General features: G+C 45.7%; 1 protein-coding gene across 25 annotated transcripts in view; it reads left to right on the forward strand.

Moving 5' to 3' along the window:
* The window catches only part of Kalrn (kalirin RhoGEF kinase), a 698,268-nt gene that overhangs the window by 556,865 nt on the left and 124,205 nt on the right, over nucleotides 1-17,198 (forward strand). For 18 of the 25 annotated variants that reach the window (XM_021259403.2, XM_021259427.2, XM_021259411.2 and 15 more), the window contains exon 34: nucleotides 733-979. In XM_021259403.2, the coding sequence (XP_021115062.1) occupies nucleotides 733-979 (247 nt within the window). Of the gene's footprint in view, nucleotides 1-732; nucleotides 980-16,982; nucleotides 17,190-17,198 lie in introns of those variants that run through there. The other 7 variants (XM_021259462.2, XM_021259469.2, XM_021259480.2 and 4 more) reach the window with 4 other exon arrangements.

Genomic DNA, 17,198 nt, shown 5'->3' on the forward strand with positions numbered 1-17,198 from the left:
GCAGCACAGGGGCAGCCTGTGTTCCTACATGTGACTGAGCCCCCTTCCTCCCTGCCCATCCTTCTCTGGCCCCCAGTGGCCAAGCCAGTGTGAAGCAACCCTCTTCCCCTCTGTTTTGCCTCTGCCTTTGAGTTGAAGCCCTGCTCTTTTTGGGGTAAGCTCATCCTGTGTTTAGGCTAGTGGCTCCAGTGAGGGAAGGGAATGGGGGGTACTGCAGGAGTTGGAAGGAAGAACAGTCTTCTCTTCTGTTATTCCCAAACATTAACTAGACTCAAACGAGAGCCAGTGAGTTAGAAACTGATGCCAGCACGGTTGGAGTCTGAAGGGTGGCAGTGCAGACAAGGATGGGACACGGGGTAGGAAGGGACATACAGGGAAGGAATTGGAAGGCATATAGGGCTGGAAGCTTGGCAAAAGAGTAATAGGATTCTTCTAACAAAGCAAGAAGGAATTAGAAGCAAAGCCCTTGTTCTGGACAGGATCCTGAGTGGCTATAGCTGGAACTCCTGGGTGACCAAATGGCACTGTGCTAATTACCTTTTTTTTCTTGTTTTCTATCCTATCCCCAACCCTTTTCTATCTTCTGCATTCTCTATACCCTAAACCCCATCTTTTCCCTTTTTTCCCTCCTCTTCCTCCTCCCCCCTTCCCTCTTGCCCACCTTCTCCCACATTCCCCCCTTCTTTCTCCACACCCTCATGTTCTACCCGCCACCCCCCATGACCACTAAAGCTCTCCGGTGGATGTGAGTTGACCGTCGTCCTCCAGGACTTCAGTGCAGGCCACAGCAGCGAGCTGAGCATCCAGGTGGGACAGACAGTGGAGCTGCTGGAGCGGCCCAGCGAGAGGCCAGGCTGGTGTCTGGTCCGCACCACAGAACGAAGCCCACCTCAGGAGGGCCTGGTCCCCAGCAGCACCCTGTGCATCTCCCATTCACGAAGCAGCGTGGAGATGGACTGCTTCTTCCCTTTGGTGAAAGGTAGGCAGAGTGGAGCGGGAGGGAAACACCATGGAACTGACCTGTCCTGTAAACCCACTTTGGCTGTCTGGGATTTTATTCAGGGATCTGATGTTAGAGAGAGTGGGTTGGAAGCTTGAAGAGAAAGAGCTACTGGTAGCTGTGTGACTTTGGAAAGTCTGGCTGATCTTCAAAATGAAAATCTTAAGATCTCTAGGCTCTCTCCCCACTTTCCCATTGCATCACACTGTACTCAGAAAAGTCCTCTCCCTCTTATGGACAAACATAGCCTGGACTCCCCACCTGCTCCCTGGTCCCCTCTGCCCCTCTACAGCAACTACTGGCTCTCTGATTCCCCAAATATTCACCCTGACACAGAGGCTCAAGCACCCCAGGAGCTGGCCCCAGTGCAGTAGGCTTCACCCACCACTCACTGATTTCCACTCACAGACCAGTTCTTGGGGCTTGGCTTATATTTTATTTATATTCTGTGTTCCCTCCACATACTTTGTATTCACTTTTTCTCACACCAGGAACACTAAGCTACTTAGGACCATGGTTCTAAGGTCAGAGTCGGCAGAGCCTTCAGGGAACTGAGGCCCAGAGAGCAGGGCAGAGCTAGGTCTTAGTTTGCTGCTTTTTGTAACTGGTTAGATTATCAGCATCAGGGACACCTTCTCTGCAGACTTGTGCTACATATTTATAGGAAAAGAAGAAGGTAATAAATGACCTTGTTGTGTCGGAGGCAGAGACAAGAGTCACCATGAGACCTGTCGCCTGGTAGACAGATACTTTCAGCTCATTCAGTGTTCAAATATTCTGGTTCTGTCTAGAATTCCATCTAGTCCCTCTCCCTTTGGAGAGACCTAGCTTCCTGCTTCTGTCCACTAGATGGTGGCGGCAGGCTGTAGCATTTGTGCACCCAGCTCTCCCATCCAGCTCCCTGGGTGTTTTCTACCAGGAGAAAAACAAAGCTAAAACTACCTCCCAATCCTCCCCACATACCTGAGCCCTTCCCCTGGTTTGGCTATCAATGGCCTTAGCCCCTTTCCTCTGAGGACTGTCAGGTGGTTGTGTGGGGATTTATAACTGCAGGTGTAGTTCTCACTCCTCTGAAGTAGTCCACTGAAGAAACCCCTAGTCCCAGGTAAGAGGAGAATCAAGAAACTGAGGAATATGGTTCTTTTTGGAGTCTAGGGCAGAGTGGGACTCACAGCAGATAGATTGTTGCAGGGGCGAAAGGAGGTAATGAGCACCACAGTGCCTGGAATCAGTCACCCTGGTTGTCCTAAGTTTGTGTTGTATAATTTGTCATAGATTAATCTGGAAAAAGGACTACAAATTCCTATGAATTCAGTAAAAGGACGCATCTGCATACACAAAACTGGGGACAGAAGCCTGGAAAAGGCTAACTTCCCACAGGTCCTCAGGAGTGGGTCCTTTTCATTGGGAAGGACTCAGCTCCAGTACTCTGAAACTTCTTAACCTCATCCGGCCTCCCCAGCCCATGGCTAGGTGAAGGTGAATTCCCTCCCAGCGGGGCCCAGGACAGGTAGGAGGAAACAGACAGTGGTGTCAGTAATCCAGATCTAGGGGCTGGAATCAGGGAATGCTCTGCTACAGAGAAAGGAATCCTCTTAACCATTGGACAGAGCAATGGGGATTTAAGTAAAAATGGGAACTGAGGGTCAGGAATGGAAAAGAGAGGCAAAAGAAAAAGGAGGAAGAGAGGCAGTCATAAACTTTTCCAACTGATGCCACCAGCCAGCAGGGCTTCCTGAAGGTGCCACCTGTGCCTATCATCTATTTTGTTGGGTCTTTTTATTTGCAGATTGGTTCCTCTCTCCCTAAGCATAGGCCAGTAAGTCTGGGCCTTCAAAAAGCAGCCTGTGAGCTCTCGCTTCTCTCACCCTTTTGGGCTCAGACTGTGGAAGTGACTGGCCCAAGTCACTTAGGGCCCAAGTCTCTGTTTTTCATCTCATATCTCTATGCCCTCAACAAGACTCTGTTTGAAAAAGCAGTGCTACAGTACGCTGCTCTTACTTGCATTCCAGCTGGCTGCCTGCTGGCAGACTGGCCTTCGCCTCTCTCCACAGCAACACAGTGCCTGCTCCTCCTTAGAACTGATGCAGAATATGCTGTTGTGCCATAGGCAAGGGTGACCTCCTCTGGGGTCTTGGAGGTCAGAATTGACTTTTTTTTCAATGAGCACTACATGAGCTGTGTGAAGCAGGAAATATCTGTGATGTGCTATGCATCGTGTGAGTCTCAGGCCAGAAGTGGGACTCTAGGAGCGCAGAATGCTAGGCCAAGTAGGAAACTTGGAGAGTCACTAGAGTGGGACCCTAACTCCTGCTGCACCTTAGAGTTACTTGGGAGCTTTCCAAAATGACGTTCCCCAGTCCCCACCTAGAACAACTGGAATCAGAACCTCTGGGATGGCTAGAGGGTCCATACTGTGTATTTTAATGCTCCATAGACAGATCTAAGGTACAGCCTGGGTTGAAACCCAATGGATCATCCTGGTCTCCTCTCTGCCAGGAAGACTCTAGCACACAGGAAGGACAGGTGCCTCCCTGAAGGCCCAGGGAGAGCTCTTGACAGACCAGGATTAGACTGGGGCTCCCAGCCTCTCGCCTGCGCTCTGCACTCACTATGAATGCTAGGCTTCCGGGTGGCTCCAGAGTTTCTCTGCTCTTCCCCCATGCCTTCTTTGAGTACACTGGTAGGTTGCTGTCCTAATTAATACATCCACAGTGCAACTCCTGCTAGGGTTGGCGAGAAAGACCAAAGTGTGACAAAGTCGGGTGGGGCCTGCCTTTCCTGTTACTCTGAGACACTGACTCCTATCACTCCTGACATCTCAGGGCTTGTGGTGGGCAGCACTTCTCAAAGGATGGAGACTTTTGGGGGTGGGGGTTGAGATAAGGTCTCACTGTGTAGTTCAGTCTGGTCTTGAATTCACTGTATAGTCCAGGCTGGCCTCAAGCTCATGGTGATCCTCCTGCCTCAGCCTCCTGAGTGCTAGGATTATAGGCGTGTGCCACCATGTCCAATGAGGACAAGAGACTTTGAAGCAATGGTTTTCAACTCTGAAGGCATCTTAGATCCACCTGGAGGAGACTTTAAAATATTGACACCTCATGCTACATGAGAAATTAATTCTGGACTTTGGCATCAGTTTATTTGTAAACTATTTGATGATTCTGATGTTCCATGAGGGCCCAGAATTACTTTATGGGTTCAGTACTCCCAGGATGTCAAGTTTAGGAGGTACTTAACGATGATCAGAGCCAAGCGCAGTGGTTCATGCCTGCAGTCCCTACTACTCTGGAGGCTGAAGCAGGAAGATCACCAGTTCAAGCCCAACCTGCACTAAGCAAATTAGTGGGACTGTCTCAAAATAAAATGTGAAAAAAGGATATAGTTCAGTGTGAAGGCCCTGAGCTCAATCCCCAAAACCAGTAGGAAATTTAAAAGATACCGCAACGGGCTTAGGGGGTAATTTTTAGATAACATATCCTCTACATGTTTTGGGGGTTTTTTTGGTACCAGGGATTGAATTTGGGTCCTTGCGCTTGCACAGCAGGCGGCAAAACCACTGAGTAAATCCCCGGCCCTATTTTTAGATAATATAAAGAACTGCAAGTCAACAATAAAAAACAAACTAGACTTAAAAATGCCAAAGGACTTGAATAGATATTTCTTCAATGAAGATAGCTAATGGCCACTAAGATTAACTCAAAATTAGATACCTCTTTACACCCATTAAGATGGCTTTTATTTAAGAGACAAGGGAGAGGGAGAGAGAGTTATTGTCAAGGATGTGGAGAAATTGGAATGTTTGTGCATTATTGGTGGAAATATAAAATGGTGCAGCTACTATGGAAAACAATGTGGATTTCCTCAGAAAATTAAAAATAGAATTATAGTGTATCATGAACTTAATTTGCACTATGATTTTGAAGAAGATGGCCACATTTGTGTTTGTGTGGAAAAGATGGCCGCAGTTGTGTTTGTCACCTGATGCTGTTTGCAAACAAAAAACAAAATTTTGCCAAATGCTTCTGTTTGCAAACCAAATTGTTTGCAAAGAAAAGCGTTCACAAACCAAGGTACCACTGTATATGCTCCAGCAATCCCGCTTCTGGGTATATATCCCAAAGAACCAAAACCAGAGACACAAACACATAGCTGGATGCCATGTTCATAGCAGCATTATTCACGATAGCCAAATGCCAGAAGCCACCCAAGTATCTACTGACAGATGAATAAAGTATGGCGTATAGTGGACAATGGCATATTATTCAGTTTTAAAGAGGGGTTAAAATCTGACACGTTACTTCCTGAATAAAACTTGAGCATGTTATGCTTAGTGAAATAAGCCAGATAAATACTGAATTATTCTACTCATGTGAGGTATCTTGAATACTCAACTTTACAGAAGCAAAAAATAGAATGGTGATCATTGCCAGGGTCTGGGAAGCGGGAATAATGGGGAGTTATTGTTCAGTGGGTACAGAGTTTCCCTTTTACACAATGAAAAAGCTCTGGATATGGATGGTGGTGATGATTACACAACAGTGTGACTAAATGTCACAGAGCTGTACACTAAAAATGGTGAAGATGGTTAAAAAAACAAATGTTAGTCCTGGGTCTTTTCTTTCATGACCTCCAAAAAGCACTTTAGGTTTTTCTCTCCCCAGTTGCACAGGACATCTGTGCTCCTTTTCTTTTCCTATGTGCTTCTTCCCGGCTGCAACTGGACATGCAGGGCCATGCCTCTTTGCTTAGTTAATGCCAAGCCCAGGACTTCCATGGTGAGGCCAGGAAGTGGAAGTGGATGTCCTGGAGCAGAGGGGCAGTAGCCTTGTCTGCTCTTGCTCTTCATGGGGCTCTGTTCTCATGATTCCTGTTGTAATCACATAGCTACCCCCAGGAAAGCTCAGCACGCTCTGGAAGGTGGTACAGAACAAGGAAGAGTGTAGGGAAGTACAGAAGAATGTAGCCCAGGAAAGCTCACCAGACTCTGCAGACAGGTGCCACCAGCAGCCTGAGAATGCTGAGCATGTCTACGATGCCACTGATTTACATTAAACTGGTAGTCAGCTTGCAAAAATACCTAACGTTTATTGGGCCAAACTGTAGGGTATGTGATAGGTAAATGCCTTCATACTAACAGATTAATCTTTTTCCATCTTACAGAAAAGGAACAGTCTTAGATTAGGTGACTTGCTCAATGTAGGAGACCTAGATTTGAGCCCAGCTCTGTCCATCTCACTCTGTCCTCCCGAGTCTGAAGGCATGGAGACTGGAAATTTACCCTTCACTGACAAGGCTCCCATGAATTAACCTGTTTGGCTGCATGAGGATTTGAAGACATTAACCCCATTACAAACACTGTACATACCACATTCTCATTCTCCCCTTCACCTCTGGCCCCACATGTTCCTTTCCCTGGGAGTAGGAGAAGCAATTGGAGACAGATTTTGTCCTGTGCATGCTAAGCCCACTAATAAAATCCTGATGCCCCCTGCTGGTGGTAGACGGAGTATGCAGCACTCTGGACAACAGGTTGAGCTTGGTGGAGCTGTGATAGGGGCCAGGTAAGCCCTGGAGCTGGTCCAGCCTGAAAGATTTTCTGCCCCATGGGAGCTCCCTGCACTTGCCACTGCAAGGAGATGAACTGCTAAAAAGTTATGGCTCCCTGACTTTCCTGTCCTTTGCTCTGGCTAGGAGAAGAGTTCTCCTAAAGTCTCTCTCTCTTACTTCTCAGTGTAATTCTGCATTAGCATCCCTAATTTCAAGTTTTTAGTTTACTCCACAATACCTAACATCATAAGAAGCTAAAATAAATAAAGGATGAGTTTTCCTAAAATAATTTCTTTCAGGTGGGAAGTAACTGGTTCCACACTACAGCAGGCTGGTCTACAATCCCTCTTCCTTGGTACCAGCTGTGTCTGTAATTAACCAGATGTGAGGCAGCCACTTTGAAATTTAGAACTTACTTCCTCCTAGAAGCAAAATTATACATGAGAGATGAATGAGGGTAAGAATTGGTTGCTACACTACCCGACACAATTTTATTTCATAATAACATTGCCAAATTATAGTATGTTCACAATGAAAAGTAGTTTTTAAAAGGTGTTTTTAAAAAATCACAGTACTGTTGAATAAGACTGAAATCAAAAATAATTCATTTGAATAAGAAATGTAATTAACTTACTGCTGCTGACACTTCTGAGAAAAAAAAAAGTTTAAATATAGATGAAGATGCATTGGTAGAGATCCTAAAAGGAACTCCTAATCATTTTTCAGAATTATAAAAAGTTAGAATTGAAACTTTCTCTTTTTATAATTGAATAAAAGTGGTCCTTGATTAGCTTTCATTTCACTTTGGAAAATGGATTCTTTGGGCTCTTGGAATCCTAAAAGGAGAAGCACCTGAAAAGTAGTCAGTTTCCCCTTCCCTTAATACAGGTAACCCTTCCACACTGTCCTTGAAAGCAGGTCAACCATGCATGACTTCAGCTCTCCCAGGGACTGGGAATGTATTACTTCTGGAAGAAGCCTGTTGGGTTTTAGTGCACTTCTCATGCTAGAAAATTTCCAATACTTAGCACTGAAAACTAGTGCTTCCTGCCCATCATTTCTCTAGTCTCTCCTTCCCATGTCCTAGTCCACCATTCCATTCTCCCTTTCCTTTTAACCTTTACCTGGAACAAAGTAATATGTTCATTAGATACAGGGCTGGTCAGTGCAGCTCAGTGGTACAGTGCTTCCTTGGCACACCTGAGGCCTTGGATTCCATCCCCAGCACCACACATGGATGCACGCATGCACACACATGAGACTTCTTTCCTAAGGTATAAGAACCTAGCAATTTCCCCATAAATACTTTGATTAAATCCTTAGCACAGAACAAAACATTTTTAATTAAATTCAACAATCCTGACATGCTTAAGCATGTGATTATTTGTTTGTGGATTAGTAGTCCTTTTAAACACCCTTGGTTTAAGCCCTGTACTGGACATGGAGAACACCCTGGTCTCTCACTAACAGACCTCTGACCTAGTGTCCTTTCTAGGGACAGAGCATAGAGGTGAGTGGCTTCCACTCTGAGACTCTCTATAGACTGGTCAGGTTTCTTTGTTTTTCTGGTAGTCATTCATACTCTGTTCTAAAATAGCTTCTTTTCCCCTTGCTCCTGGGGATCAAACCCAGGGCCTCAAACAAGCTAGGCAAGCACTCTACCACTGAGCTACATCCCCAGCCCTAAAGGGACATTTTTATTACCTTTCATTCCTGAAAGTTCTAAAACTGTCTGCTTTTTATTTTCTCTCCACACTAAGCATCTTTTGGTAAAATATTTGGCCCAAGTACCATATGCTTTTTACATTCCCATTCGTACTTCTATTTTGAAGTTTAATTTATTAAGTTGCATCGTATGAAATTTCTATTTTTGTAGTAAAACATGGTTAAATATCACAGTTTCAGAAAGTTCAACCTAATATGCATCATCAGCTTGCTTTTCCTTAAGAGGATCCTCATACCTCTCTGTGGAAACAGGGGAGAATTGGTCTGGTTCTCAAATAAACAGGACAGTGCATGGAGTGAGGAGCCACTTATTTTGAGTGGTGGTCACAGCATCTTCTTGGGCTTAGAGAAGCTGGTAAAAATGCCTATGTTAAAATTCCTGGGGAGCTCAAGGATGTCAAAAATGACTTTGGAATCATAAGGTTGGTCTTATTGGTGTGTGCACACGGTCATTCTTCAGAATAAAACATAGTACTGTGGTCCCATGCAGCAGGCTGTGTGGAGGGAGGAGGAGAGATGTCAGCATCACCAAGAGTCCTGGGGTAGAAGACCTTCATCTGGACCTGGCTCCTTTGCTGACCAGGGAGGGCACTCTGCTTTTCAGGATGCCTGTGATTGCACTGTGCCCACTGCAGATAACCCAGGATAACCTCGCCCCCTCTAGTTCCTTAACTGAGTCATATCTGCAAAGTCCTTTTGCCATGTAAGGTGAAATATTTACGGGTTCTGGATATTAGGAAGTAAGAATCTTTGAGGAGGCTATTAGTATTCTGCCTACATCTTCCTACCACTCTCCTGACCAGCCAGCTTGGCCAAGCTGTTCACCCATCAAGCCATGCACATGCAACTTCAGGGCCCCACATTTTGTTCCCTGTGCCAGGAACACCTCACACTCTCCATACCTGGATGGCTTGTGCCCCACTTCCTTCCTATCTGCTTACTGGATCATTCTTCCCTAATGCCCACCCTCTACATCACTCTGTGCCTCCTTCCCTGCCTTATTTCCTTCCTTGCCTTTATCACCACCTGACAAGTTTGTTAATGTTTGTTGTCTTTTCCTCCCACTGCCTCCTCCTCCTCTAAATGTCTCCACAAATACAGGGATTTTTATCACTGCTCCTATCCCCAGCATCTAAAATGGGGCTAGCACATAAGAAGTTCTTAAGCTGGGTACATGCCTGTAATCCCAGCACTCTGGAAGGCTGGGGCAGGAGGATTGCCAGTTCGAGGTTAGCCTAGGCAATTTAGTGATTTAGGAGACCCTGCCTCAAAATTTAAAAAAAATTAAAATTCTTTAGAAGGGGAACTAGGGGTGTAGCTCAATGCAAATGTCCTTGGTTCAATCCCCAGTACTGCCAGGGAAAAAAAGTTCTCAGTAAATATTTATAGGAAGGAAAGAAGGAAGGACCATGCATGAAGGCCTCTGCATGAAGGCCCCTGCAGAGCCCTTGTGTGAAGGGCCAGTCTTAGCATGTTCACCATCTCCTAAGACCTGTCAAGGATGTTGGCTTAGACCTTTGTACAAGGGCATCAGGGTGGGAACAGGGAAATGACCTGATGCAAGGAGTTCTGACTGAGGAAGTCTGAAACCCTATTTCCTGGGAACTCTTCTCTGGGCTAAGCACCTCTTATTTATTTTGAATGGTTGAAAACTCAGAAATCGGAAAATCGGCAGTGTTTTTCACATCCCTCCTGTTATTCCTATTATTGGAATCTGCAGTAAACTGACCAGAGTTGCATTAAGGCAATAATCCACTTTCCATGTAATGTATCAGAATCTCTTCATTTGACCCAGGGAAGCCACAGGCTGCTGCACTGCTCTTCCTGCCTGTAGGAGGGGAAGTGGTACTGACAGTGGACGCTTGGCCATCGTAAGCCTGCCTAGATTGAAACTTAGAGTGACAGACTGGCACTTCTCACTACTCTCCTTTGGGAACACTTTGACCTACTTAGAAGTAAACATTTTCAGATATGGGTAGAACCTGGGGTGGGTTGTTTTTAGCAACTCTGGCTGCAGCCATCTTTCACTTTGATAAATAGCTCTCTGCTGAGCTCAGGATAGCTCAGGGGCCCCTCAGCCCAGAGCTCTGGAAACCTGTCCTTGCTGCCAGCAGCCCTGCTCTCTATTCCCACTCAAGAATATGAAGGTTGGCCATTCTTGGAAGACACTGGGTCCTCTGTGTGTTCCTGCAGTTTCCACCAATATTGCATGGACCCCCCCTCTACCTTGCGCCTGGTCTAGACCACCAGGAAATCAGTGATCTTTCCTTCCTGAAAAAAATGAGGGTGTTTGACAGGATGAGCAGGGGCTTAACTCTCTTGAGGATAAATAAGACAGAAAGAGGCAGGCCAGTGTCCGGTGAGCAGGTGTAGAAGAACACATTTACAGGCCAGTGATTGAGGTCATAAAGCATGAGCTTAGTCATTAGAATCCAGAAGCTGTCGCCAGGTGTATGGTGGCACCCATGAGGCCAGCAATGGTGTGGTGGTTACACCATGCTACACAGATAGTTAGAAGAGATCACTGTACATAATACTGGCAGTCATGTTTTTTTCTCTAGACATTACTATTAAAATAACACATATCACCTAGGAATAGTTACCCATGTGAACATCACACAAGTTCAAATAAATGTATATCTGGAGTTCAAGTTAAGTGTAGGAGCACTATGCATGTTGTATACCCTTTCTTTGATCTAAGGTGTGTCTGGTAATTTATGACTATTATCTCATAAAGAAGATACTTTATGTCCAGGCCTCAACTGTCTTTGATTTCTTTTTGCTGCCATAGAAAATCAACCGACTCCTAGAATTCACCCTGTTCTTTTTTGTCTTTTCTCAGGGAACATGTCTTACCCTATTTATATTTCCTATATAAATTCCCATATACAGGTAAGCTTGGTGACCTACAGATAATAGGTGTTTGAACATCTAATACCTGTTGAACAAATAAGCAATGCTGGGCAGGAATTGTATCATTTTAAGCCACAAATAGGGGCCAGGACTATGTTATTTGGAGAGAATCATGAACCATTCTGGTATTAGCAATCAGGCAGATCATAGGTCAAAGGGCTACACGTGGAAGATGAGGCTATAGGAACATGCATTTAGCAACCAAAGAGCATAGCAAGGCAGAATGCCAAGGGCAGTGTCACAACCCAATGATCTCCGCTAACAGGAGCCTGAGTTGTGAGGATCCCTTGAGCCCAGTGGTTCAAAACCAGCCTGGACAACAAAGTGAGACCCTGTCTCCAAAGGGGGGTGAGGGACAGGAGCAGAAGAGTGGGTCAAGGGGCCAATCATCAGAGTTGGAGAAAGCAAAGATTTGTGTCCAGTTGCTTCCTAAACTCTACCAAGCTGAGACTCTTCCTGAGAGTGGGACCTCAAGCCCCAAAGTCAGCAGTTCTTAGCCCTGACTTCACATTGAAATTCCCTGCAGAACCTCTAAAAAACTATAGATATGAAGCCAAGCATGGTAGCACACGCCTGTAATCCCAGCACTTGGAAGGCTAAGGCAGGTCCAGCCTTGGCTACATAGCCAGTTTGAGGCCAGCCTGGATTGACCCTGTCTCAACAGACAAATAACAACAACAAAAAACACTACAAATATTAATCTGATTCCAACATGAAGTTGGAGCAAGGCTGAGGCAAGTAGGGCTTGTCCTCTATATGCACCAGAACTGTGTTCACAACCTTCACGGGGCCTGCAAACACCTTTGAGCGGTGTTCTGTAAAAGGTTTGCACTGCATTTGGCATAGAAAGGAGGTTCTCACGTGACTCTCTCGCCCTGAGTTAGGGCAAAGTTGCTTTTCTTTATGTTTTTGGCCCAGACTTTCACCAAGAAGTGGAAGGAAGTGCTATGACATAAAAAAAACCTCTGCCTAAGGCCTAAAGAAAAAAGAATTGGCCATCGGCCTGTTTATGGAAAGGACAGATGCCTGAAGCCATGGTCCAGTGTCCCTGAGCTGTGGCCAACCTGAGGGGGAGAGGACAGGCAGTCACACTAGTACCCATGCCAGGCCTGGCTCTGGGGATCCCTCACCCAGTACAGTTGCAGGATGAGACCAGGAATTCCTTGGGGTTCCTTGTTGAGGAAAGTGGGGATGACACATAAAATGGACTTGGAGGTAGGTAGGAAGCCTAATTCATGTAAAATGGACATAGGCTGTGGGCATTGAAGACAAACTCTCCCAAAAATAAGAATGAGACTCAGCCATCTGTTTGAAAATTAAGAACAATCTAAAGATACTACTACAGTTCAGGGGTTTTTTGCCTCAACCTTGGAAGTGGGTGGGAAGGTGTTTGAAAACCTGGAAATTAGAGACATTCAACTGGCTTACACAAAAGGTTATATATTTCGTTTCTTCAAGTAAAGTACAGAGATAGATAAGGCTTTGGGGAAAAGCATGTCTAGTTATTCAGATGATGTCATTAGATCTCTCTCTCTCTCTCTCTCTCTCTCTCTGCCTCCTAACTGTGTTGGCTTCATTTCCAGGTGACTTCTCCCTACATGCACAGGGTAAGATTGCCTCCAGCTACTTTAGACCAGCATTTCCCCAACTTCAAAATCTCATGGAAATAGATTGCCGCTCTCCTGATAATTCTTGCTAAGGTCTCCAGGTTCATGGCCATTTTATGCACTTGGGTCGTGCACTAAGTCTCAATCAATCCCTACAACTCACGGCCAAACCCAGGTCCTGGGCTCATCCTTGGAGTGATGCAAGAGGGAAGATGTCCACTACACCCAAAAACATGGTCTGCAGGGTGGCTCTTCAAGAAAGATCAAAGTGCTTTTACAAACAGAAGAGGGCGTAGATGGCAAATAGATCAGGGAAAAAGTCACACTACATGAGTGGTTCTCAATGGTCCTTGTACCAACAACACCAGTGTCACCTGAGAACTTGCAGCAACGAAATGCTCAGGCCCAACTCCAGACCTACTAAATCTGGGCATGGAGCCCAGGAATCTGTGTTTTAGCATACCCGCCCCAAGTGGTTCTGATGCATCCTCAAGTTTGAGAACCATCATACTGCAGCAGGGGTTCTCAAACAATGCTGCAAGTTACAAACACCTGGGGAACTTTTAAACCTATTGATGCCCAGCTACACCCAAAGTCAATTAATCTGAATCCAGAGTGTGGGGAGAGAGAAGGGAGACTTGTACATTAATGGTTCCTGGAATCTCTAGCGAGCCTAAAAAAAAAATACTATTGGCTAGAATTTTCAAAAGCTCTCAAGTGACTCTTACTTTAAACTAGTGTTTAAAAACCATTTTCCTTCATTATCCATTCTGAAGTTTCCTGAAAACATTAACTTAATACATCTCAATGCAAGCTAGAGGATCTACACACCCATTTTCTTAAATCTTTTAACTCCTAAACTTGGTCAGTTATCTTTGTTAATTCAGTTTTCTTTTATATTCTTGGTGAGTTCATCCTAGAGGCTGGCTTTATAAGGACTGGAATTAGTTTTGTTCGTTCACATAAACCCATGCCTAGGACAGAGCCTGGCATATAGCAGACACTCAATGAGTGTTTGCTGGATTCATGAAGAGTTCCACAATCAGTGTCCTGCTAGTGCTCAAGACTTCCTAATAGGTTGTAGACATTGTCTAGCCCCATTCTGGAAGGCCGGTGATGAGAGCAGTGGGACTCTGGGGATCGAACTCGGGACCTTGTGCTTGCCAGGCAGGCACAGCACCACTGAGCTAAATCCCCAGCCCTTGGGACTCTTTAGTTACTGGTTTCCAACCCCAGAATGAATCTCTAACATGGCCAAAACTATGTTGGCCAAATCAGCGTAAGATGGCCAGAAGTTGCTAATGCTTTTATGTCTTTCTGTTGAGAGTAGGGTGGATTCCTGGCTCATAAGGGCCAATGGAAACATGCCTGGTGGGTTCATTTTGGATGTACAGGACTACTGTAGGGTCTGCTAACACTATGATTTCTATAATAAGAGTTGTGTCTTCACAAACATCTAGTCCAAGCCAGTTTCTATAAGATGATACCATCCGCTTCTGGCAAAGAACTGTGACAGAAAAGTGATCCAGTGTCACACAAACACAGAGGCCCAAAAGAAAGAAAGAATTAACTGAAAAAGGAACTAGGTACTCACCAAGCAATTTTTGTTTGTTTGCTTTGCAGTGCTATGGCTTGAACCAGGGCCTCATTCATGCTAAGTAAGAACTGTACCACTGAGCTATGCCCCCAGCCTCTTAACCAAGCAATTTTGAAGCATCTTTGAATTCCCATCAGAATACTCATGCGGTATCCCACAAACATGTACAATTTCTATGTATCAGTTTTTAAAAATTAATATAAGAAAATAAAAAAATGCTCGAAAGAGGTAGATGAGTGAGCATATGAAACATCACCTCTGAGACCACAGCTCCCACACTGTGGACAAAGCATAAAAGGTCAGCTTTAGAAAGGCTGTGCTAGCAGCACATGTTTTGGTCTGGGCTTGCAAACAGTAAGTAAATATATAAAGTAACTGGTGTCTTTAGTGACACAGAAGAGAGAATGATACTAGTATTGGAACAATCGGAACCAGGACAGCCCTGTGAGGTTAAGGAATAACTCAGACTGGCCAGGCAAGTGGGACTCTTGGCTGCAGGAGCTTTGGAACTGAACTTTCCCTATGCCTTCAGAGTTGGAAAGATCACCAGAGGCAGATGTCCTGCTTGACAGTGAGATGCTTTCATAGCTCTCATGCAGAGAAGCCATCACAGAAGTGGCAGGAAGAGAACCAGAGGCTGACTTTAGGTTAGGCTGACTTTTGACTTTAGGTTATTCTGGTTCTATGGGAATAAAGCTTTATAGTTTCTGCTTCTTTTTAGAGTTAAACAGTAAAGCTTTATCAGAGTGCATTCACTCATTTCTCAATTGTAAGGGCCCTACTTTATAAGATTTTGCTTTCCTTTTTGGTTAGGCTAAACAAGCTAACGTATGGAGAATACTGAGGAAACTGCTTAGCATGTGTAAATGTCCAGTAAATGTTAGTTATTATTACTCATTAAGTCATGCTACTATCATTTACTGAGCATCTACTGTGCACTAACCATGTGGCAGACATCTTGACAGCTAGATACGTAAAGCCCAAACCTAAGCATGGTATACACTGGGAAAGAAAGCCCCAGTTCCTGGAACCCCCAAAGCCTCAGCCTTTGGGGGGACCTGTTTTGTGCCAGTGCTTGTCTTTCTTGCAGGTGGGAGTTGGTTACCTGGGGACCACACTGCCAGCTTTTAATCCTCTCACAGACTTCCCCTCTTTCTGAGTATGTCCACTTCTTAGGCCCTTTTCCCTAAAGCTGGGCACCAAAGCATGGGAGAGACCCCCATGAAGTATACACATAGGGATTCATGGAAGGACCAGTTGATGTGGTCGAGGTCCGCTTCAGGGGCTTGAAGAAAGTAAGCTTGGCCTTAAACCCTGAGAAAAGATGGAAAGAAGGCTATATAGCTCAGGGGTGGAGCCTCGCATATCTGAAGCGCCAGGTTGGATCCCCATTGCTGCAGAGGAGAAAAGCATAGGATATAAGTAAAAGCATGGCAGATCCACGGGACATGTCCAGGGCGAGATGGTGACTGGAAGCCATCTGCTATAAGGCACTAAGCATCTTTCTAGCTCTCATTCACCAGGAACCACTCCACACCCCCCTGGAGCAGCAGAGTGGTGCCTCGGTCCTCGTCCTCACTTAGTTCCAGGAGATGCAAAGACCACCAATTGTCAGCAACACAAGTTCAAGCTTACCCCTAGATGGGAACTGGGACAAAATTTTCCTGTCAAAAATGCATACCAAATCTGATGAGTTTCAAAGCATTTGAGTACGGATATGACTGTACTTTCATAGGTGTCTCTTTAAATCCTATTAGCAATCCTATAACATAGGAAATTTTTCTGTCTTTTTTAAATGAGGAAATTACAGATCAAAAAAGTGAAGTATAGTGCCAGAGGTTTAACTCAGTGGTGCCAGCACCTGCCTGGCAAGCACAAGTTCCTGAGTTCAATGCCTGGTTTGGCAAAAAAACAAAAAGTGAAGTAACTGTTCTAAGATCAAACAGCTAGTCAGTGACAAAACTGAGCTCTGAATTTGGGTTTATGATGCCTAATTTAGAACGTGTTTGCATATCATCCTTCCACTTGCTGATAAACACTTGAGCCTAATGTGGTGGGGCCCACCTATCATCCCAGCACTGCAGGAGGCTGAGGCCGGAGGATGACAAATTTGAGCCCAGCCTGGACAACTTAGCAAGACCCTGCTCAAAACAAAATCTTTAAAAAGGGGCTGAGGTTATAGCTCAGTGAGAAGGCCCCAGGTTCAAACCCTGTACCGGGCAGGGCAAGGGGAGCAGGGTGAGGCACTGTTATAAAGATTGGGGTTAGAATTAAAAGGAAGGAAGGGTGAAGGGGAAGGAAAGGGCGAACCTGCTAGGGAGACAAACATTGTTGAGTTTGAACCTTCTAAATCTCCTTTCCAGCTTCTTTGGACTCATCTACTGGCATACTTAACACAGAGAGAGCCTTGGAAGGGTGGGAGTTGCACAAAAGCGATACCTGTTTTGTGCCTGGGGTTCTGTGCGCCCAGGCTCCTGGCGCTTGCCCGGTGGCCACAGCCACGCGCAGTGTTGCCCAAGCTCTGTGCCAAGGCCGGCAGTCCCCGCAAACAGCTGGACCTTGGAACTCCGCCCCGCGTAGGCCCTCCCTCGGTCAGTCCCTCCTCTTCTCCCCAAGGTGGCTCGGGCTCCCAGAGAGTCTGAAGTTTCTCCCTCCGCGCTCTCACCCGGCTGGCGCCGGGGCCATGCGGGAGCGCTCGGGCCGCGAGGCATCATGAAGGGCGGAGAGCGGGCTTACTCCCGAGGGCCCTCTTTGGGGTGGCTCTTGGCTAAGTGCTGCTGTTGCTTCCCTTGCAGAGGTGAGCGGC

This window comes from Heterocephalus glaber, unplaced genomic scaffold (genome assembly GCF_053883595.1).
Source record: "Heterocephalus glaber isolate CG9 unplaced genomic scaffold, H.glaber_assembly_v1.0 deba00000122, whole genome shotgun sequence".
NCBI lineage: Eukaryota > Metazoa > Chordata > Mammalia > Rodentia > Bathyergidae > Heterocephalus > Heterocephalus glaber.